Source organism: Miniopterus natalensis, chromosome 3 (assembly GCF_054644295.1).
Source record: "Miniopterus natalensis isolate mMinNat1 chromosome 3, mMinNat1.hap1, whole genome shotgun sequence".
NCBI lineage: Eukaryota > Metazoa > Chordata > Mammalia > Chiroptera > Miniopteridae > Miniopterus > Miniopterus natalensis.
In genome coordinates this window covers 37,843,792-37,866,943 of record NC_142083.1, presented here as the reverse complement: position 1 = coordinate 37,866,943, position 23,152 = coordinate 37,843,792, and the positions used below count along the sequence as shown (strand labels likewise).

The 23,152-nt window shown below is 38.0% G+C and overlaps 1 protein-coding gene across 1 annotated transcript in view; it reads left to right on the top strand.

Annotated features, from left to right (window-relative positions):
- ANKRD31 (ankyrin repeat domain 31) overlaps positions 1-23,152 on the top strand; it is a 91,029-nt gene that overhangs the window by 59,019 nt on the left and 8,858 nt on the right. Inside the window, exons 20-24 of the mRNA XM_087815192.1 lie at positions 3,146-3,233; positions 6,754-6,850; positions 12,187-13,156; positions 15,131-15,271; positions 21,096-21,198. Coding sequence (XP_087671318.1) covers positions 3,146-3,233; positions 6,754-6,850; positions 12,187-13,156; positions 15,131-15,271; positions 21,096-21,198 — 1,399 coding nt within the window. The remainder of the gene's footprint in view (positions 1-3,145; positions 3,234-6,753; positions 6,851-12,186; positions 13,157-15,130; positions 15,272-21,095; positions 21,199-23,152) is intronic.

The following is a 23,152-nucleotide window of genomic DNA, read 5'->3' as shown; positions in this document are numbered from 1 at the left end:
TAAAGGAATTTAAACTCTCCTCCTGACTCTTTTTCATAACATGATTTTTCATGTGGTTTGTAATTTTTTTTTATTGTAATCTCACTTCAGTGATGGTTGTTTACTGTGGGAATTTTGGTGAGTCTAGGCTTCCTGTTTAACATTTGCTTCTGCTGGGGCCCTAGAGGTTTGTCAGTTGCACACCAATTTTTATTCCAGTTTCTCCGTTTGATTTCCTGAACCACATGTTGTATCAATTTAGTTCTTATATACATGTGTGACAAAAGTACGTTTCTACTTTTGTGCCTAAAGCCTGGATGGGTGACAACTAGGTTTTTCTAATCCTTATCTAACCCACAGGGCACCCGCTCTGGGCCACTAGCTTTATGCAGGAACTCCATTATAACTCCCTCCGCATGCGGGCTTGAAGCCTTATCTCCTAGTCCTGTACGAGCATTAAAAACCTAGCCCCCTAAAATCTATGTTTGTTCCAAAGCCCACATGGGCCACTGCTAGCTTAATTTCTGGCACCAGGGAATTTTCCTTTCTTTTTCCATTTTTAGCCCTGTGTGTGCATGTGTGTGTGTGTGTGTGTGTGTGTGTGTTCATTTAAAGCTTGTATTTTGTCCAGTGTTTACACCATATTGTATCTTAAAAGTATATTTTCATGTAAAGTTTAGAACATCATGAAAAACTACTCTGTTGTTAACTATATAGGTTTTTGCTTCAGGAAAAATGTATATTGTTTTAGATGCCAACCTTTAGAGAAAATGTAATGGAGGTATAGCAGTCTAAAGAAAACCAGCTTTACAAAAAAGAAAGCTCAAAAGAAGTGTGAGGACTTTAAATGTAAAATTGGTTTTGAATATTGGAAATTTCAAACCAAATTGGGGATGGTGGGCACCGTGTGACCACATACAATGTAAATGAGATGATTTTAGTTGGCACCACCTTCAGGTCACAGCACGTAGGCAGCCTCCTTCTGTACCCTCAGATAAAATAAGTACAGAAATAATAACAATTATCATTGACTTCCACTGAGAGCCTATCGTACAGCAAGCTGTCCACTAAGTACTATATTACCACACTTAGTCCTTGTAATAGCCCTTCTAGGTAGGTTCTGTTATTATCATTACTTTTTTTGTTATAGATGAGGAAGCTAAAGTAAGAGAGGTTAAGTAACTTAATCCAAAATTGTATTTCTATTTGGTAGCTATGCCAGAATTAAACTCCAGGCAGTCTGGCTCCAGAGCCTGTATTCTTCATCACTGTGCCATATTGTACAAAATTTAAGAGAGTAGTCAGAGGCATAGATGATCCTGCCATAGTAGAAATAGTAAACCTGGAATAAAATTATAGTGAAGCTTTATAGTAAGCAGAATATAAACTGTGTAAAGCTGCTTATTCCAAATGCACATCCTAGGTTGGTATGGTGTTTTTTAAAAAAAAAAAGATAATGAAGCAATAATGAAGGACTAAGAAGGGGGGTCTTGGAGGGAAGGTTGTGCTGGACCCTTCAGGATGGAATATGGAACTAGTGTGGAGTGAAAGCTTATGGCCAATGGTGGCCGAGACTACGTGCATCCACAACATAAGGCAAACAAAGGAAAGTCAGCATCTGAAGTTGTTTTCTTTACCCGAACCTGTAGGTAGAGGTTTAACCTGGGCACAAATTCAGTCCTTTAGTTTGCTATTATAACCATAATCATTCAATGTAAAAGAAATAAATCTCATTTTTTAAAATTTGTTTTGCATGTTTATATTTTATAGTTTGGTTTTGATTCATTTTATAAATGACAGCAATGAGATTGCTTTTCCACATAATTGGATGGCTTTATTCTGTGCATTTTTCCATATCCCCCTAGACACCAAGTAAAATTTCAGAGCAACATACTTCAGAAGGCTTTGAGTACCCACATGTTTTAGAAATGAATGTGCATTGAGAATATATTAAAGGATAGATAATATGAGTCAATCCATCAGTTGTCATTGATTGAGCAACAACTGTATATCCAACAGTGTGGAAACCACATGTAAATAGAAAAACCATGCTCCTGCCTACAAGATCTCGTTATCTTGTTGGAGAAATATAATGTGTAAGATATGCATATTAATACTTAATTCTGTAGCACTGAAATTCTTAAGTAATTCTGAGAAATGAAAAATCAGTATGGGTTAGATTACTAAGAGGCTTTTTGTATGAGATGGATTTTATATAATAATCAGTATTTATTGAGCTATCTTACTTTGTGCTGGCACTTTCCTAACCATTTTACATGTTACTCAATTCAAGCAAGAGGATAAGTGACTTGCTGGAGTCCCCGCCAGGAAGAGGTGGAGTCAGAATTCACACCCGGGCAGTTTGGTTCAAGAGTTCACTTTTATGATTCCGTCTCTCATAAAAAAGAGAGGGGTCTGGGCAGAATAAGCTGAAGACATTCCAGGAAGGAAGATTAATATTGACGAATATAAAGACGTGGTCTTAAATCCCCTTTGTGAGTTTTTGAAAGTAGTGTTTTGTATTTCTAATATTATGTGTGATATTTTAATAGGGTGCAATGATAGCCATAAAGCCTTAAAGTGAACTTGTTGCATATATGTTATCTTTAAATATTATGTGCTGAGTTGTTTTTTTTCTCCTATACCTATAATTAAAACAGAAGTCAGTGAAAAATTATGATTCTTTATATGGTTGCTACTCTTACATTCTATTTTCCAGGAATAGAACTGCTACTTAAATCAAGATATACTGTTTATTTTTTCCCTTAGATATGCAGTATTTATACAGTTAAGGTTAAACAAAGCATGAGTACATTTTGAACATAAAAGGAAATGAGTATTTTTTACAGCAGTTTCTTTAGTACTTTTTTGAAAAAATATGTTTTTATTGATTTCATAGAGAGGTAGGGAGAGGGAGAGAGAGAAACCTCAATGATGAGAGAGTCATTGATAGGCTGCCCCCTGAATGCCCCCTACTGGGGATCAAGTCTGAAACCTGGGCATACGCCCTGACCGGGAATTGAATGGTGACCTGGTTCATAGGGGGACACTCAACCGCTGAGCCATGCGGCCAGGCTCTTTAGCACTTATTGTGCATTTTTCAATTGCTTATCAGAGAGAAACATCTACTTTGTTATAATGAAGTTTTAATATTTTTATGTGATAGCATCAGACCATCAGTGCCATTCTACAAGACATAGAAGAAAAACAAGAAAATTTATTGGAGTTTGAAATAAGGACCCCCGAAGATGCAGGTAAATATGGACTCATAATCAAGTTTGAGTCACTGCTACCTTACTGTCTGTGGCACATTTTTATTTCAAAGCTCACAGTGACTGAAAAATTAGCTTTTTTTTTTTTTTTTTTTAATTTAAGAGTAAGGTGCTAGGAATGATTCTTAGAAGTCAATGATGCAAACCAGTAGTAGATGTAATTGTTGATAAAGATACTTTTAGACTCAAGGTATAGCATGAGTAATTTGAGAGATACTCAGAACCATGATCAGAATAAGCTGCTACTGCTAATTATGTTTAGATGAAGATGTGAGAAAAGCATAAGCTGGTGATTAGAGATAAGATTGTGTTACTTCTTGGCTCCTCCGCTTCACCTAATTAACCCTTAACTAATTAGAAAAGGAATGTGTAGTGGTTACACAGCAGAGCAAATGAGCAGATATGTCTTACTGCATGGATACCTTCCTGTTTACAAAACACTAGTAATTCAAATTAGTAAATTAGAATGATTTCTAACCTAATAATCTTAATTTCTCAAAACTTCAGTGAATATTTGCAAACCTTTAGCTCACAGTTATGTTTTCTTGTGTTACAATTTACAAGATAGAAAGTAGCTCCTGATAGGTGCAGATCTGAATGTGAAAAGTAATTAGCTAAAAATAAAGTAATTTAAAGTACCTCATCAATCTTTTGTGTAACAGGATACAACTATTACTTCATCTCTTGTACTAACTCATGCAGTGATGATTTTTAAAAATAATTTCCTTTTATTATTATTATTATTTTTAAATACCCATTCTACTTTTCATCCTGACCTAACACATAGTACATGTTATGTTTTGAAGAAAATAATATAAAATAATTTATACACCTCCCCCCAGAAAACTGTATGGCTCATATATTTTATTTAGCATTTATAATATCTTGTGCATCTAATTGCCCTCAAGTAGAAGCCCTCATAGGCAAGATCATAAGACAGGCTCCACAGCAAGTTTTCAGGATGCTGGCATCCTGGTCCTACTGTTGGAAGGGAGGACAGTTCCAACACAGCAGCAGCTTTTTCTACCCTGCTGTGGAAACTCCTTGCTTTTGAAGGTCTCAACCTCTAGATGTTCAAGGAGAAAGCCAGATGTGAATCCTTTATCACCTCAACTGAAAGTTATTATGCTCCCAACAATCCTCTGAGAAACTGCTCCCATTAGGTTTGAGATATAGGGGAGGAGCCCCCTCACCTCTCACTTTTGCTGCTCAGGATGGTGATTCCACCCAGTGAGGCAGCAGCTCTCTAAAGAAGTATCTTTGCAAATTTATCACCTCCATATTCTGACACCTTTTATATCTTTGGTCAGGCTGAGGGATCCAAGAGTAATGAATCCCAGATGTCTTGCATTCACTTTGCTATCAGATACCTCTAGCGCCTCAGTTTAACTGAGCAGAAAAATGTTCATTTTAAACATTTTGTGTTATTTTTTCGTAAGCATTTTAACTGTATAATTCACCTAAAATCTCTTTTTCACATGTGGTAAGGATAGAATAGGGTTCCCCCATAGAGTTTTCCTGTTCTTATTTGTCGACTAATTCCTCTCATCCTCACAGTTTTATAATACCTTATCATATATTAAAACCTTATACATATTAGGGCAATTTCTAGGTTCTTTCTAGGATACCATTGATTAATGTCTCTTTGATAAATAACTAGCAAGTTGCATGTAAATATCCTTATATCCTTTTTTATAAGAATCTTTTAGGTTACTATGATAATGTTATTTTTACCTGGGGGTTAAAATCCATTTAGAAAACCCAGTGTGGCCTGACCGGGTGTGGCTCAGTGGTTGAGCATAGACCTAGGATCCAGGAGATCGTGGTTCGATTCCCGGTCAGGGCACATGCCCTGGTTGCAGGCTGGATCCCAGTTGGGGGCCTGCGGGAGGCAGCTGATCAGTGACTCTCTTTCATCATTGATGTTTCTATCTCTTTCTCTCCCTCTCCTTCTCCCTCTCCCTTCCTCTCTCTGAAATCAATAAAGATATATATTAAAAAAAAAAAAAAAAGAAAACCAGTGTAACAGGGTACGTAGATAATGTAAATATCAGTACCAAGTCTGTAAACAAATGTATATCTAAATTCTTAATGATCACAGACGGTTCTCCCCTTTGTTAGCACAGGCATCACACTGTGAAACCAACCCTTTTGAGGAGACAAAACTACTCTGATTGTATACTTATCAAATCACTTGTTTGATTTGCAAAGGCAGGTTCTGGAAGTAATTCCAACTCTGAACTTCATGTTATTTCTCACCACTGTTTTTCTCTAGTTAAATTATCTAGAAAAATATGCATTGGTCTAAAAAATTAGGCAAAAACATAAGGGAACAAAGTCAAAAGTGAAATGAATAGCAAGGAGCTTAAAAGAAAGAAAATCTAAGCCTTTCAATTTCCCACTTGGGACTCTGTATTTGGACATAATCGATATTTATGTGTAAATTCTGTGGATTTATGATGGGGCTGGGGGCGTGCATGATGCTTTATTTGGGAGGCAATGGAAGAAAGGAAAATTTTAAGTAGTTATTACGAAACGTATTTTATATAGGTCTGTAAGTGACCTTCGATTTCATATAGCCCTATTTAAGTGTTAAGTGTAAAGAGCAAGAACTGATAGATAACACAATTCTTATTTTTAAACACATATAATGTATTGTTCTATATAGTATAAACATATAGAACAACACATTATATAAATATATTTAATGTGCATACACAAATAAATACACTACTACCAAAGTATTAACAGCAGTCTCTTACATGAAGTAGAATAGAGGTGATGCACGGGGGTAAGTGGGATACTCTGACTTTTCTTCTGTGTAAACATTCATAGTGTTTGAAATTATTTTTTACAATAATAATTTATTTTTTGTATTTTATTTTATTTATTTATTTTTTTTAGAGTTTTTTGTTGTTTTGTTTTGTTTTTAAATATATCTTTATTGATTTCCAAGAGAGGAAAGGAGAGGGAGAGAGAGAGAGACAGAACCATCAATGATGAGAGAGTCTTTGATCGAGCCCACAACCTGGGCATTTGCCCTGACCGGGAATCTAACCCTGATCGCCTGGATCCTAGGTCGATGCTCAACCGCTGAGCCATGCCCAGCCGGGCTATTTTTTGTATTTTAAAAAGTAAATTTTAACAGGCGAAATACTCATCTTCCTAATTTATCTTTCTTTACTCCCCTCATTTCACAGATAAGGAAGCTGAGAGTAGAGGTCATGTGACTTGCCCAGTTTCACTGACTTTAGTCAGTGGGGTAGCAGGATTAGAACTCAGGTTCTTCCTTGACAGTGTTCTTACCTATACACTTTAGGGTACTTCCATAGGGTGACATAAGTCAATAAACCTTGATTTATATATCTGGACCATTGATATTGGAGAAGAGATAAGGAAATAATAACTTTTAAAAATGATCAGTAAGGCTAAGTCCTGTGTGAGCAAATTGAACATTTATCTCTCAGTTAACTGATTTTTTACTTTATTACCATGTTTCTAGAACAATACACTGAAAAGATGTTACAGATAAAAGAGGTTATGGATAATGTGCTTGCCAAACAGAAAGCAGAAAGGGATGATCTGGCTAAAAAATACAGGTGAGTGAAAAAAATAGGAGTATGTTAGAGTTATCAGAATTTATCCATTTTTAGCTATAATAGTAATGCCTAGAATTTCTTAGAATATAAATTCTTATGAATGTTGCTTAGGACCAAAAAATAACTTTATGAGGTTATCTAACTTATTACCTCTGTGGGGAATTGTACTTCCCAGAAAGATATTTTCCTTCTTTATTACTGGAAATATTCAGAAAACAAAAAGTTGTAGAAAAGTTGTCTACAGCCAACAATTTTATGAAAGCCTTTCTGGTCGTGAATCCCCAAAATAATTTATTTTCCTTAATCAATTTTTTTTACATTAAAACGTGTTTTTTTTTGTTATCACAAATGTCCTCCTAAACAGTTTGATTATGTGGTTTTGTGGTTTTGTGTACTTCTAACTTTTCAGGGCCCTTAAGGAGTGTTATCCTGACTATATTGGTTATATACTACTACTCATCTTTCTTTGAGAAAGATGATATATATATATTTTTTCTTGCTTGGACACTATTTTTATTAGTTCTTCATATATTTAGTTACATATGTCCCCTATTTTTTTTCTTGTGATGAGAACTTTTAAGTTCTGTTCTCTTGGCAACTTTCAAATATACAGTATTATTAACTGTAGCCACCATGCTGTACATTACATCCCCATGACTTATTTATTTTATAACTGGATGTGTGTACCTGTAGACCACCTTCACCCATATCACTCACCCCCCCCACCTCTTGTTCTCTGTATCTGAGTCATATACACACACACACACACATATATATGCATACATATATATATCTATTTCATATATAGGTGAGATCATAGGGTATTTGGTTTTTTTTGTCTGACTTATTTCACTTTGCATAGTGCCCTCAAAGTCCATCTGTGTTATCACAAATGGCAGGATTTTCTTCTGGCTGAATAATACTCCCCTATGTGTTTGAGTGTGACGTTTTCTTTACTCATTCGTCCACTGATGGGCACTTAGGTTGTGCCCATGTCTTGACTGTTGTGAATAGCACTGCAGTGAACATGCAGACATCTCTTGGACCCTATTCTTCATTCACACGTGATTTTTCTTATTTTTTATATTCCTGTCTTATAATTATTTGACATCTATTGCATATTCAGTTTTTTTCTGAACTTATTTTAAAATCAATTTTTTATTTTTATTTATAAAGCTACTATCTTTATCCCCATTTTGCTTTTCTCTCTAGTGAATAAGTATCATGAATTCCTTTCTATAAAGCCCATGTGCTTAGAAGACCTGCAGAGGGTACCTGACTAAAGTATATTCTCTAGGGGACTTTGGAAAAGGCTAGCTTCAATTTTTCTTTATGTCCTTTGATTAATAAGATACCTAGAATTTTCACAAGTTCCTGATCAGCTAGAGTTTCAAGTGTAATTCCTTATTAATATTGCAGTAAGACTTATAATCTTGCAAACCAAAGAGCTCTTTTATATTCTGTCTGAACTTTTTGTTTCATATAGTTTTAGTAATTTTAAAATTTATTTTTAATTTTTATAATTTTTAATTTTTCAATTACAGTTGACATACAATATTATATTAGTTTCAGGTGTACACCCCAGTGATTAGACATTATAAAACTTACTAAGTGATCATCCCCAAAACTCTCATACCTATCTGACACCATACATAATTATTACAATATTATTCACTATATTTCCTATGCTGTACTTTATACCCCCATAACTATACTATAACTACTAATTTGTACTTCTAAGCCTCTTCACCTTTTTCACCCATCCCCCCAATTCCCCTCCCATCTGGCAACCGCCAAAATATTCTCTGTATCTATGAGTCTGTTTCTGTTATGTTTGTTTATTTTGATTTTTAGATTCAGTTGCTGATAGATGTGTATTTATTGCCATTTAATTGTTGTTTTTTGTTGTTTTTTAGTGTATCCTTCATTTCTGACTGGTTCTTTTTTATGGTTCCTATGTCCTTTTTCATGCTGTTGACATTTTTACTAAATTTCTTGAAGTTCTCACTAAGTTCCTTGAGCATCCTTATAACCATTGTTTTGAACTCTATCTGGTAGTTAGCTTGCTTTCATTTCGTTTAGGTTTTTTTCTGGCAGTTTCTCCTGTTCTTTCCTTTGTGACATGTTTCTTTGTCTCTGCAGTTTGGCTGCTTCCCTGTGTTTGTTCCTGTGTATTAGGTAGAGCTGCTGTTTCACGCAGACTTGGTAGAGTGGCCTTATGTAGTAGGTGTTGTGTATTGCCCAGTGCTGCAGTCTGCCCAGTGACCTGAGCTGGGCGCTCCAGGTGCACCTGTGTGGGCTGTGTGCACTGTCCTGTTGCAGTTGAGCCTTGATTGTTGTTGGTGTCATTGGGAGGGATTGACCCCCAGGCCAATCAGCTGTGAGGACCAGCTGCAACTACAGCAGCAGAGCTGGTATGTAGGAGTGACCCTATGGAACAGGACTTGCTTCAGTGGGGCTCTGGTGCTCACTGAGTCCACCCATTGAGTGTGTCCCTTATGGAAGTGGTAGGCTTGTAATCCAGCATGGTCTGAAGCTGTCCACTGGGTGACTGGCTCTGGGGCCTCCCGGGAGGTGCAAAGTCAGCCACTGCCTATGCCCTGCCTGGGGCCACCCAACATGAGCTACAGAGTGATCTGCAGATGGCCACCCAGCATGAACTACAGAGTGACCTGCAGGTGGCTGGGCTTGGAGGTGCCTAGGTGAGGCCAAGCTGTGAACCAACGCTGGCTGCCACTAGTGCTGGGCCTGGGGCCACTTAACGAGAGGTATGGGGCACGCTGAGGCCAGCTGCTGCTTGTTTGAGAGATTTTAGGAAAGTCTGAAGCATGAGGCTGGAGAGGCCAGTTGTATAGAAAAGCCACTGGAAACGGCTTGGATGAGCCCCTAAGTTGGTGCAGGGTCTCAGGTAATTACCAGGATGGGGTGAAAAATATGAGCCAGGTAGATGGAGACTCAAATATGGCGCCCACCTGTTGACTCTGTTGGGGGAAGGGCTCAGCAAAGGAACAGAAGCCTCTGCCAGCACTTTAGTCTAGGTGAAAGCTGCTCCCTAGCTCTTGCCCTGATGCCAAGCAATTTAGTTCTTCCCTGTATGTTCCTAGTTCCTTTCAAGCTGCAGCCCCAAAACTGGAGCTCAGAGGGAGTGAGTCTGAATAAGTCCATGCGCGGGCCCTTTATTTTTATTTATTTAATTTTTTGGTTAATCCTCACCAAAGGATATTTTTCCATTGCTTTTCAGAGAGAGAGTGGAAGGGAGGTGGGGCAGAGAGAGAGAGAGACATTGATGTGAGAGAGAAACATCAATTGGTTGCCTCCTGCATGTACTCCAACCAGGGGCAAGTGAACCTGCAACCCAGATATATGCCCCTGACCAGGAATTGAACCTGCGACCCTTTGGTGCACAGGCCACAATGCTAACCACTGAGCCACATCAGCCAGGGCTGCATGGGCCCTTTTAGAGGAACTGCCTGGGACTCAGGCAGCCTCTGTGTCACTCAGCCACAATCCCTGCTGGTTTTTACAGCCCGAAATTATGGGGACTTCTCTTTCCAGCACTAGAACACTGAGCTGAGAAGTCTAATGTGAGGCTGGTACCCCTCACTCCTCAAGGGGACCTCCGCAGCCAAGATATCCCTCCCAATTAAAAACCCCCACATGTGAATGTGGGACCAGCCTGTTCTGTACCTCTGCCCCTCCTACCAGTCTCGATGTGGCTTTTTATTTAATTCCCTGGTTGTAGGACTTCCATTCAGCTAGCTTTCAGGCAGTTCTGAATGATGGTTGTTCTGAAGATTAGTTGTATTTTTCATGTGGTTGTAGGAGGATTAAAGTACTGTGTTTACCTACACTGCCATCTTGACCAGAGCCTGTTTTTCAGTTTTAAATGTGATAACTGTTAATTTATTTTTTATTTTTTTATTTATTTTCTTGCATTTTATGCTACCAGTTGTTAATCTGATTTCTTCTTGCTGCTTCTCCACTTACATCTATTTTAATACTCAGTCTACTTGGAGTTCAGTACCAACAACTCTAAACTGTGATAGAAGAAACAGATATCTATATTACTGCTTTTCTATTTCCCAGAGCTCTTTGAAGTCAAAACTGCTTTTATAAGAATACTAAGATATTACCTGGCCAGTGTTGCTCAGTGGTTGAGCATCAACCCTTGAACCTGGAGATCACGGTTCGATTCCCAGTCAGGGCACATGCCCAGATTTCGGGCTTCATCCCCAGTAGGGGGCGTGCAGGAGGCAGCCAATCAATCACTCCCTCATCATTGATGTTTCTATCTCTCTCTCTCTCCCTTTCCCTTCCTCTCTCTGAAATCAATAAAAAAATTTAAAAAAAAACAATACTAAGGCAATATTTGCCCTTTTTTGCTCTCATTCTTTCATGAGTATACAGTGGAATTTTCTTGAGGCCACATGGTGTGTGATAATATCATCACTCTAATAGCTAATGGAATGTGTGCTTGAGTATTTTTAAATTTTTTCAGTTTTATTTTCTAAAATAGTAAATATTGATAGATACAACCCATATAAACAAAAGCTCTTTGGGTTTCTCAATAACTTTTTTAAGAGTATAAAAAAGTTCTGAGAGCAAAAGATTTGAGAACCGCTGGAAACAGGGTGTCAGAAGATATCCTGAAGATAACTATGGAATAGGTGGTTATAACCAAAAGACAGAGGTGTGAATGAGTCACTTCCTCCCACTGAGAGATTTGGTTAGAGGAAGGCACACAGGAAAATGCTTATTGAGTAGTCCCTCTGGACTTGAAAATGTTCAGTATAGGTTCAAAGTACAATTATAGTAATTACTTGTTGAACTGAATTTCTCAGATCTAGATCAGGTATAATTATTCACAAAACAATCTTACTCCTCTATAGTTAAGGGAACTTGAGTGGAACTTACTCCCAAATTTTACTTTTTTATATACCTTTCCACTGTAAACAGGGAAGCAAACTTCAAACCTAAAGAATGGTGTTCCTCCTTGGCCACCAATTGCTAGTTTCCAAGTAAAGGACTAGTAGATATCCAGATAGACTACCCAAGTTTTGTTTTTCATTTAGGGTTGACTCACAACTGCTAAGTGATATGAATGTAAATGTGGATGCAAATGTGAATAACCACACTGTTGTCACCTCCTTAAAAAGGCAAACTCTCCTTAAGAGTCAGTTTCCTCTCAAAGGAAATACATTGCAAAGACAGACTCTATGTACTTTGAGGTGGTCAAATTTAAATTGACACAAAATACCTTTAAAATACAAGTGACTGTTCAAAAAAAGTTTTCTACTCTGTTTGTATTTGTTGTCTCTTTTTTTTTCTTACTATAGGGTGTCCATAGAATCATTCAGGCATGGTGTCCTGAGGGAACAACTGGCTAACTTGGCTGCAAGACAGAAGAGCCTTTTAGTTGTGGCAAAAAAACAGAAAAAAATAAGCCAGAAAATTCAAAACTATAAGAATGTTACATCTGTGCCTGGTGTTAGTTTGAGGAAACTGCCATCTAGCTCAGAGATCTTTTGTGAAAAGGACAACCAAGAGCTTACCAGCCTGGAAAATTTAGTGCAGTCCCAATCAGGCTCATTTTCTCCCGTCAGCCCTGTTTGTGGAAGCATACAGGAAACACAGTTGTCTCTGGAAATGTGGAATGACAGCCAAAACACCAATGCTTGTCTAAATTCAGATACAGTGAGAAGGGAAGAATTTTCTGGAAATGAGCTGAATTCTAGACAAAATGTCAATGACTGTAACTTGGATGGGTTATCAAAATCCAGACCTTCATATGGCACTAAGAAGATTAAATTACCATCCCAACCTGTTGCTTTTATTGCTCAAACAGAATATTCACAAAAAGAAAATGATCTTACAGATCCTTCAGCACTAACTGGCACATTAAATACTTCAGAAACCGCAAGTGTACTTGCCCCAAATGATGCCCATCCATCAACTGTTATTTGTGGTCAGGCTCTTTCCAGTTGTGCTCCAAAAAGAGGAAACAGAAAAAGAACTTCCCAGCAACCACCTAGGGGGGCATCAGAAAGCCTGACACATCAAGATACTGAAGACTTAGGTCGTGATATGGGGCATCAGATGAAACCATATCTTAAAAAATCAGTTTTTGCTTTCCGACATGCAAATGACAGTCAGAGCACCTCCTCCTCTGGGTCTGACCGGCAGCATACCACAAAAAAGCCTTTAAGCTATAGCATGGTTCCTAAAAAGAAATGTGTGCAGATAAAGGATCTGATAGTACTAGGAAGAATTAACCCAGGAAATAACATTTTGGAATTTAAAACACAGGTATCTTATTTTTTTCTCTAAAATCATTGAAATTGATTAAGTGAATAAATGTTGCTATTACATAGTGTAGGCATTTACCTCCAATTAGTGAAATGGGGTTTACTGGGCTTCTTGAATGAAGGGACCACAACCATTGTATTCTTAGCAAGTGAAATCATGCTTCTAGAATTGCCCCGCACATTTTATTCACAAACACCTTTCATCTATCAGACCCAAATTATATTGTACCAGGAAGGATTGAGGAACAACATAAAAATAGTAAGTTGGAACTGGCTTTGATTACAAAGATTTGGAAACTACCAGTGTACTGCTAAGCTTCCCCTAATAAGAGATAAGTATAAATTCATCTTCCATAGAAGCTCAGTTTGTTTTTACAAACAAAAAGTAACTTGGAATTTGCATAAATCTGACTCAGTTAAAACAATATCATATATGCATAAAAGTAGAGAAGGGGGAAAAAAGGTTCTGCTAGAAATGCTGAGAGAAGAGGCTTCCTTTCCTCCTTCCCCACATTCACTTTTTGAAAGAGGACTTTAAAGTGACAAAGATTCAGAGTCCTGGAGTGCGTCCTTGCTTATGGACCATCCAACTAGAGTTTAATCTGAATGACCTGTGTTTCCAGCCCCTTCCATTTCTGGGTAATTAAGCTTTTCCTAGTTAGTAAGCTTTACTTATAACTTAGGAGCAAAAAAAATTGATTTTAAAGCTCTAAACTATAATTTAAAGACCAAATTAGTAGCTTGATCTCAGATTCCTTGATGTTCCTGTTTGCTTGCCTGTCAACCAATTTATTGCTAAGCAATACTTACCTTGGATTAGCCAAAGCAAATCAAATTTTACTTAGTAAATTATTTACAGTAACTCATATTTTGACAGTGTGGTTACTTCTCTGGATCAGCTATAACAAAATTTTAATACAACTTTTCGTATTTTATCTATTTTTCTTTAATAACTTTATTAAGATGTAATTGACATGCAATACATTACACATATTTAGAGTATACAATTTGACAAGTTTTAACATATATATACACCTGTGAAGCCATGTCCACAAACAAGATAATGGACATACCCACCAACCCCCCAAATTTCTTTGTGTCGTTTTTTTCACCTCCTTCATCTGCTCCCTTCCAGTGCCATTCTTTAGACAATTACTGGTCTGCTTTTTGTCCCTATATGTTAGTTTGCATTCCCAAAAGTTCTTTATAATTGGAATTATACCATATGTATTTATTTTTGTCTGGCTTCTTTCTCTGAGCATAATTATTTGAGATTCGTCCTTATTGTATCATGTATCAGTAGGGATTTTTTTGCTGAAGAGTAGTTCATTATATATATATTCTACAGTTTATCAATTCATCTTTGGTAGACATTTAGATTGGTTCCAGTTGTTGGCTATTATAAACATTGATAATACAGTTTTGATATGACATAGGTTTTCATTTTTCCTGGGTAAATACTTAAGAGTGGAGTGGCTGAATTATATATATGGTAAGTGTATAGTTAACTTTTTAAGAAACTGACAAAGTTATTTGTAACATTTTACATTCCCATCAGCTATGTATTAGAGTTATAGTTCCTTTACATCCTTACTTAGCCAATACTTAGTATGATCAGCCTTTTAACTTTAGCCATGCTAACATGTAGTGTAGATGTGTATATATATATGTACTAGTATGTATGTTGTGGTTTTAATTTGCATTTCTTAATGATTAATTATGGTGAGCATCTTTTTATGTGCTATTTGCCGTCATATTTATTCTTTGCTGAAGTGTCTGTTCAAATATTTTGTCCATTTTTATTGGGTTCTTGTTTTCCTATTTGAGGATTATAAAACCATTGTTTCACATATTTTGTCTGTTTTATGGTTGTGTCAGGTGTTAGGGTAAATCTGTTCCCTGTTACTTCAGCATGCCAGAAGCAGAAGTTCACATATTTCATCTGCTTTTTAATATTAACTTTTTTTTTCTTCAGGAGACTACCCACAAAGCCAGTGTTTTGTTGAGTGGTAAACTTAAGGTAGAAAATGGTCAGATTTATCAAAATCCAGTCACCTGGCTCAAGGATCTTCTAGGAGGCGACAGTCATGTAACCTGGAATTATGCTTGGAGTAAGGTGGGTTGTTCTTAATGTCGTTAACTTCAAACTCAAATGGAAAAGTACATTTTTTAATGATAAAACTACTTACTTTTTTTTAAAGAAATCTAAAAGTTCTCCAAGCTCATTTTTGTCCCCATGTGTCCCATCTGCAATATGCTACTTGCTTTCTTCCACAACTTCTATTTGCCAGAATTCCCCAGGGGCAAGGTTGCACAGCTGACTGAGCCTCACCTTCCTTGTACCTCACTTAGTCTCAGAAATTTGAATGCCCCTAATTTTCTTGACCTCAAGTGATTTCAGGTCTTTGTGATTCCATGTAGAAAATTTTGAAACCACTGGTGTATTAATAATTTATTAATGTTAACAGTATTCTGACAGAAACTTCTCCCAAAGACAGAGCACTGAGCCTAAGGGGCCTAAGACCCACAGAAGTTATGGTGCACCTTTATGTTTGAACATAGTCTTATTTGTGAATTGATAGCCCCCCAAAAAGAGAGATTTCTTTTCATTTAGACCTCCCAGACTTAGTAGCCTTCCCCTCAGTTCTGTCTTCTGATTTATAAGCCCAGTCTGACCACCAATTTGAAGACTATTAACGACTGACACCCTTGAGATCCAGTGATCAGCCACCTCCAGATGTCTATGGCACCACTTAAGGGAACAGCCTTGTAATGATTCACCCAGGAAAGGGTGAATAATGGGACATCCACCATCCCTGTTTCACAGAATTGCAGATGCCTCAGCCTCCACTTACTATTACAGCAAGCCTCAGCCCAGCACAAATAAGCGGCCCCATTTCCTCTCTCTTTTTGTCCAAGCTCTGTCTACCCTTTCTCCTAACCCCTGCTCTTGGTCTGTGTCCCTAAACTCTGCATTCTGGTCTCCTAGACCTTTGTGGCAGGTGCTTCCAGCACTCTTTCAATTCCTTCATTTATATCAGCACATTTTGAATTTTCTCTGCTTTATAGTTTCTCTGTCCTTTTTTCCCCACCTCCTAAACTTTTTTTCTTTTCTTTCTAACCCCTGGAGTCAGCGGCCATCTGGTTTCAATTCACCCTGCCCAGTCCTTTCCATGGATTCATAAATCATATTTGCATATTAGTAATTAACACTTAACCTATGGAAATTCCTTTTTACAAAGTTTGTTAAACTTATGATAGATTATATTGTTTTGCTGAAACTGAATCTATGCTCACAGTATAAGTATGGTGCTGATTGCTGTAGCTGAGGTCCTTTTGAGCTTGACATGCCTCTGTTAAGGTGTGCCTACTGGTGACTCAGGTCTCCCACTCTCTCTCTGCTGGACGACTGCATTTCTTGCTTTCGAATCACCAGCTGTGACGTCATTTAGCCCCTGCTCTTGTACCTCATTTGCACGTCACATTGCATCTGACCTTTTCTCATCAGCCATGTCAATTAGGGTTACATTGCTTAATGCCAGTGTGACAGTGAGGCCAAATGCAAATGAGGGCACCAGTGTTAGGGCAAATCTTGGATAGAAGATTATTATATATTTTTTAAATTATCCTAAAAACAGGAACCATTATAAAAATTTCTATAAGTCATGTATGTGCTTCTAGTAAATACTCCGGGCTGAGAAACACTACCCCAGTGAGTTTCTTTATTAAAATAAAGAATTTACAATATTTAAAAGCCTCTTTTAAAATTTACCTAAGAGCCCTGACCACTTTGGTTGAGTGATTAGTGTTAGCCCAAAGATCAAAGGGTCATGGGTTCAGTTCCCTTGGGCACAGCTCATAACTCATTTGCAGGTTTGATCCACGCATGCACAAGGATGTGTCTCTCTCACATAGATGTTTTTCTCTCTCTCCTCCCTCCTTCCCTTCCACTCTCTCTGAAAACCAATGGAGAAAAAGAAAAATCCTCAGGTGAGGATTAAAAAAAAATGTTTTTACCACAGAAACTCTGCCTCCTCTTGTTTTGGAGAAATTCCTGAATTCATAGTCATTTCTTGATGAAAGAAAGGAGCTTTTGTAACATTGGTAAATGTGAGCATTTCAACTGACTAGTTTTAAGAATGTTGGTGGGGCTATGGGACCAGAATGGCTGGTTGTCAGACAAGAAATGCCAAAAAACTAGGCCTTGTACTGCATCGGACAGAATGTCAGAGCCACTAGGCACAGAGATGACTCATACTTCCTACCCAAGCAGCTAGGCCTTGCCAAGGGAATCCTGATGCTTATTCCCATTGGGCATCACTGTTTGCTGTCACTGACAGTCTCTGGCTGTTAGGCATCATCCTGATGTGGCAGAGTGATCTCTCTGTGGAGACAGGAGACCATGCTTGTTCCTGATACCACTCTTGATAAGTAATATGATGTGAGCAACAGTTTTCAATCCTGCCTACACATTAGAATCATGTGGGGTGCTTTTAAATATACCAGTGCCTAGTGGACTCCAGCCCCATAGCTTCTGATCTAATAGCCTGGGTTAAAGAACAGGTGATAATATTTTAAAAAAACTTTCCAGGTAATTCTAATGTGCAGCCTGGAGTGAGAATCACTGATCTAGGTTAATTCCTTTAACCTTTCTGAACCTGTTTTTTTATGTGCAAAGTAATAGTGCTAAATGGTCTCTAAAGACCCTTCCAACTTGGACATGCTAGGACTTGCATAGCACTGTGTGGTTTATAAAACATTTTTACGTATATTCTTTCACAAAACCCCCAAGAAGTCAGAAGGTCAATTATAATCTTTATTCATGGATATGAAAACAGGGTTGCCAGTGATTGACTTGGTTAGCCTCACGGCCAATAAGTGCCAGAACCAAGACTACAGCCTGATCTTCTGCTTCCCTATGCACTGTTTCTACATTTACAGCAATCCCAAAGGATGCTCCCACTTCCTTTCACTGGAAACAGGTTGCCTTGAACTCAGAATCATTCAGCTGCCTTTATGAATTTCTGCAAAGCCTTATTCTTGTGCAGCAAAAATTGCCCACTTCCACAGGAAAAATGCCTTTCTGTAATACAATTGCAGAAGAATGACAGTTCATTTTTGTGAATGCTCAGGACTAGATTTATGCAGATAAGAAGTAGACTGCCATTTTGAGCATTGACTCAAAGAGCACTGACAGATCTTTTGTGCAGACACACTTCTCATCACAATGCTTCCCTGTCTGAAAATTTTCCTTTATAAATTTACTCCTTTGGATGTAGTATTGACTTTCTCTATGGTTTCCCCCTCACCCTACACACTTTAAAAGGGCCCACACCTCCAACATCTCCTGAGTAGAAGGTGGATTCACAGGAGGTTTAAGTTATGACACATTGGGAGTGCAATTAACTGACTGAGGCTAGTCTGTCCAGATCAACAATTTCCATCGCTTTCTATATTCCTACCTCAACTTTTCTGTATCTTGATACTCCTAATCGTGGTGGGAGAAAGTTTTTTAGAAAGTGCTGCTTGAGTCAGTGCTCAAAATGGCACCCTATGCTTTAGCCAACTGGAGCACAGGCACTATTGTGAAATGGACAGTGTCCAGAAGTGACCTAGTACCTGTTCATGTAGAGATCTATTTATTACTGTCCTTTTCAATAAGTCGCTCCTATCTTGTGGAAAATAGATTTTTAACTCAGTGGAGTTTGTTAACAACTGATAGTCTATTTATTTAAAAGGTTGACTAAACCTTTTTGAGTCTTGACTCCTGGCTCAATACTGATGGAAGTAATCTGCCTAATAGTCTCAGAAGAGCTGTGCAAGTCAATGAGGCACTTGTGGATCCTCATCTGAAACCAATCCCAAGGCTTAGAACCCTCCCTACAGAGAGTTTTTCTTGTAGTGATTCTCACAGTCTTCCAAACTGGTCCTTCACTTTGAGATTCTTTTCCTTTGTGCCTCTGATCAAATCAGCACATACCTTCTCCAAAGACTTTATGTTGTGGGGGGTTAGAGTAATTCCCGTGAATTGCCACCCTTGGTTCCATGGGTCTTTCTGGTACCTTTAAAAGCCATGGCTGCAGCAGCTTCCTGACCAACTTGTTCCTTGGCAGTGAGAGAGAGAGCAAACAGCAGTGAGTCAGGAGCAGGAGCAGGCAGGATGGAGCTCCGCTGCTGCTGCAACCATGTCATCCTCAGAGTTCAGTGGATTTTCTTAAAGCTGTGTTCTTTGTATGTCTGGATTACCCCAGTGGTATGTTTAAGATCTCTAAGGCTGCTAGGTTACAATTTTATTATAATATTACCCAGCACCAACTGATAAAAATGTACTTTAAATCTGAGATATAGGTGGAAACATACTGAGCCTGCCCATTGATGAGCGTATAGGGTGTATTGGATATCGTCAGGGCACAACATGAAAAAATCCATTGTTTCTAATTGATAGTTGTTTGGAGAACTGACAGATGATATTCAGGGGCCTCACCCCTTCTTCCATGGCAAATGAGGGCATAGCACACTGGGTAGGCCAGGTCTGTTTCATTTCTGTTACCAGGCTTCATTTAGTCATGGATTGAGCCCAGAGCGCCTAACCCTTCCAGATCCCCTGGGCCTCCTCACTCTGTTCAATAACATTTATTGAGGATGTGCTAGAGAGTATGCCAAATGATTTTCATATGTGATCTCTTTTTATCCTCACAACAACTTAATAAGCTGGAGGCGCTCGTTTTACAAACGTACAAATTTAGACTCCAAATTTTAAAATCTTGCTTAAGCCCGGCTGGGCGTGGCTCAGCGGTTGAGCGTCGACCTGGGATCCAGGCGATCGGGGTTCGATTCCCGGTCAGGGCACATGCCCAGGTTGTGGGCTTGATCAGTGACTCATCATTGATGTTTCTATCTCTCCCTCTCCTTTCCTCTCTCTGAAATCAATAAAGATATATTTTTTTTTAAAAAAAAAATCTTGCTTAAGAGCTGGGACTTCAGAGTTTTTTCTCCAGTATTGTCAGGGACTATGTGAAGTGCTAGAGTATAAAAATGAATACGATACAGATTCTGCCTTCAAGGAGCTTATAGTTTAATGGAAACATACATTAACACATAATTTCATTTAAATGTGATAAGTACCTTGACAGAAATATGAACACAGAAGTTATGGGACGCTAGGGGAGAGTCATTACCTGAGCTTAAAGGATATAGGACGACATCTTGGAGGAAGGGATGTTCAAGGTGAGACTTGATGGTTTAACCACAACGAACCTAGCTTCTGGGGGTATATTATTATACTGCCCTAGAAGTAAGAGTGGAGAACCCAAAGACACTCAGGCCCAGAACATTCCTGGCAGGTGTTTGACAATCAGCCTCAGCCCAGCTCATTCACTGTAGATATTTCTAAGCTCTGATCTTTTGGGCTGATAAACAATAGCTAAGTTCACAAGCAAACCAAAACAAAAAACTTGGACGTATAGGCCCAATTGTTATTAATCTAATGAGTTAAGCATCTGATTTCTTGAAAAGTGCCATTAGTTTTGTGGCTTTATTAATGCAACATAATTTTTCAAAGTTATAAAGTATCAAGTGCTGAGTAAATGGTTGGTGAGTAAGTGAATGGATAAGAGAATTAATGATATACAGTAGGGGTCAACAAATTGTTTCTGTGAAGGGCCAAATAATAAATGTTTTAGTCTTCATGGGCATATAGTCTCTGTTGCAACTACTTGATCCTGTTGTAGCACAAAAGCAACCATAGATGTTAAGTAAACAAATGGGTGTCACTGTACTCTAATAAAACTTTATTTACAAAAGAAGGATTTGGCAGCTTGGATTAGGCTGTGGGCTGTAGTTTACCAATCCATAATATATAATAGTATACTTTACCAAAGTTGCAATTTGTTCCTCATAAAAGTGTATGGTTTTTAAATGCTTTGCTTAATTATACACAGGTAACGTATCTGGGGAAGGAACTTTTAAAGTATGTTTCTGAAGAAGTACTCATCCCTTCAGAGCCAAACTTGTTACCTGAGCAGTGTCAACCTTGTCTTCCAGGTATGTGCAGACCCACACCCAAACCTACTGGGAAGCACTCCTTTTTTTTTTTTTTTGCTCTTCTTTTTCATTCAGGTGAAATTCACATAACATTCAAATAGCCATTTTATTTTTTTGAGTTTTATTTATTTTATTATTATTTTTAAAAATTTATCTTTATTGTTGAAAGTATTACAGATGTCCCCTTTTTATTTGTTTTTTATTTTTATTTTTTAAATATATATCTTTATTGATTTCAGAGTGAGGAAGGGAGAGAGAGATAGAAACATCAATGATGAGAGAGTCATTGATCAGTTGCCTACTGCTCGCCCCCGACTGGGGATCGAGCCCAAAACCCGGCATGTGCCCTGACCAGGAGTGGAACTGTGATCTGGATTCTAGGTCGATGCTCAACTGCTGAGCCACATCCGGCCAGGCCACATGTCCTCTTTTTAAAGTGAACAAGTCAGTGGCATTTACTACATTCACAATGTTGTACAGCCACCACTTCTCTGATGTCCCAAACACTTTCATCACCCCAAAAAGAAACCCCTACCCATTCAGCAGTTACCCTCCATCCTCCAGTCCCCCCAGTCCCTGGGGTCTACCAGTCTGCTTTCTGTCTGTAGGGATTTTCCTATTCTGAATGTATCATAAAATGGAATCATACAGTATACAGGGTGGGGCAAAAGTGGATTTACAGTTGTGAATACATGAAAATTTATTCTTGTATTATTTATTATATTATTTTCCATACAAACAACTGTAAACCTACTTTTGCCCCACCCTATGTAGCCTTTTGTGTCCGGCATCTTTCTCTTAGCACACTGCTTTCAAGGATCATCCACATGTGATATCTGTCAGTATTCCATTCCTTCTTACGGCTGACTTATGTCCCATTGCATGCATACACACCACAGTTCATTTATTCACTTATCCTTTGATGAACACTTGGGTTGTTGCCACTTTTTGGCTATTGCTGTGAAGACATGAATACGTGTATTTGTTGGGTATATGTTTTTAATTACTTTGGGTATATACCTAGCAGTGGAATTGTTATGTCATATAGTAATTATATATAACTTTCTGTGGAACAGCCAAACTGTTTTCTGCAGCACCTAAACCATTTTACATTCCCACCAGCAATGTACAAGGTTTCTAGTTTGTCCATGCCCTCACCAACACTTGTTATTTTCTGTTTGTTTACAGCATGCGATTTTTAACCACTGTTGATTTAGGGGAATTTAAGAAATGATACCCTCTGCTTACAATTTCTTTCTCTGAATATATGCTGTACTTACTTTGGGTAGATTTTTTTTTAATGTCATGTAAAAGGGGGAAAATAGTATTTTTTCCTTCCTGCAGGCATGATTTGGTTAGTTTTCCATATTTTCTACAAACATACTAAAATAAATCTTTGCTTATTAGTGTAAACAAATATGATCTATCTGATGAAATAAACCTTAGCCTGAGAAAACTGAAAAGATAAAGTCTTCAGCAATTAGCAGCAGATTTTGAAATGATCTTAAAAGGGCAGCACACATTTTTAGAAAACAGACATAATTAATTTTAAGTTACCCTTCTCTGATATAGTGCTCCCTTTTTCCCCCCAGTGTCCCTGCCTCAGACTAGGTGGGGACAATATAGACAAAGAGGAGGTACAAAACAGAAGATAATGGTACTGTGATATCCAGAGTCATGACCCAAGCAGGGGTTACTATCACCAAACCCCTAACCAGGGCACTCTAGGGTTTTTCCCCAGTAATTCAAAGTACTTTCCTCTCCTAACTTGATACCTAATCTACCCTAACTGCTTAGTGTCCTCCTCTGTCTCTGAAACTGACTTCAGAATGGGATACATTTTCCCTAGTTTTTTGAAGACAACATCAAAAGTGCTTTTTATCATTTCAGGGAAACATACCTGGTAAAACAACAATTGTAGTGAAGTTAAAGGGCTTAAGAAATGGAAAGGAGT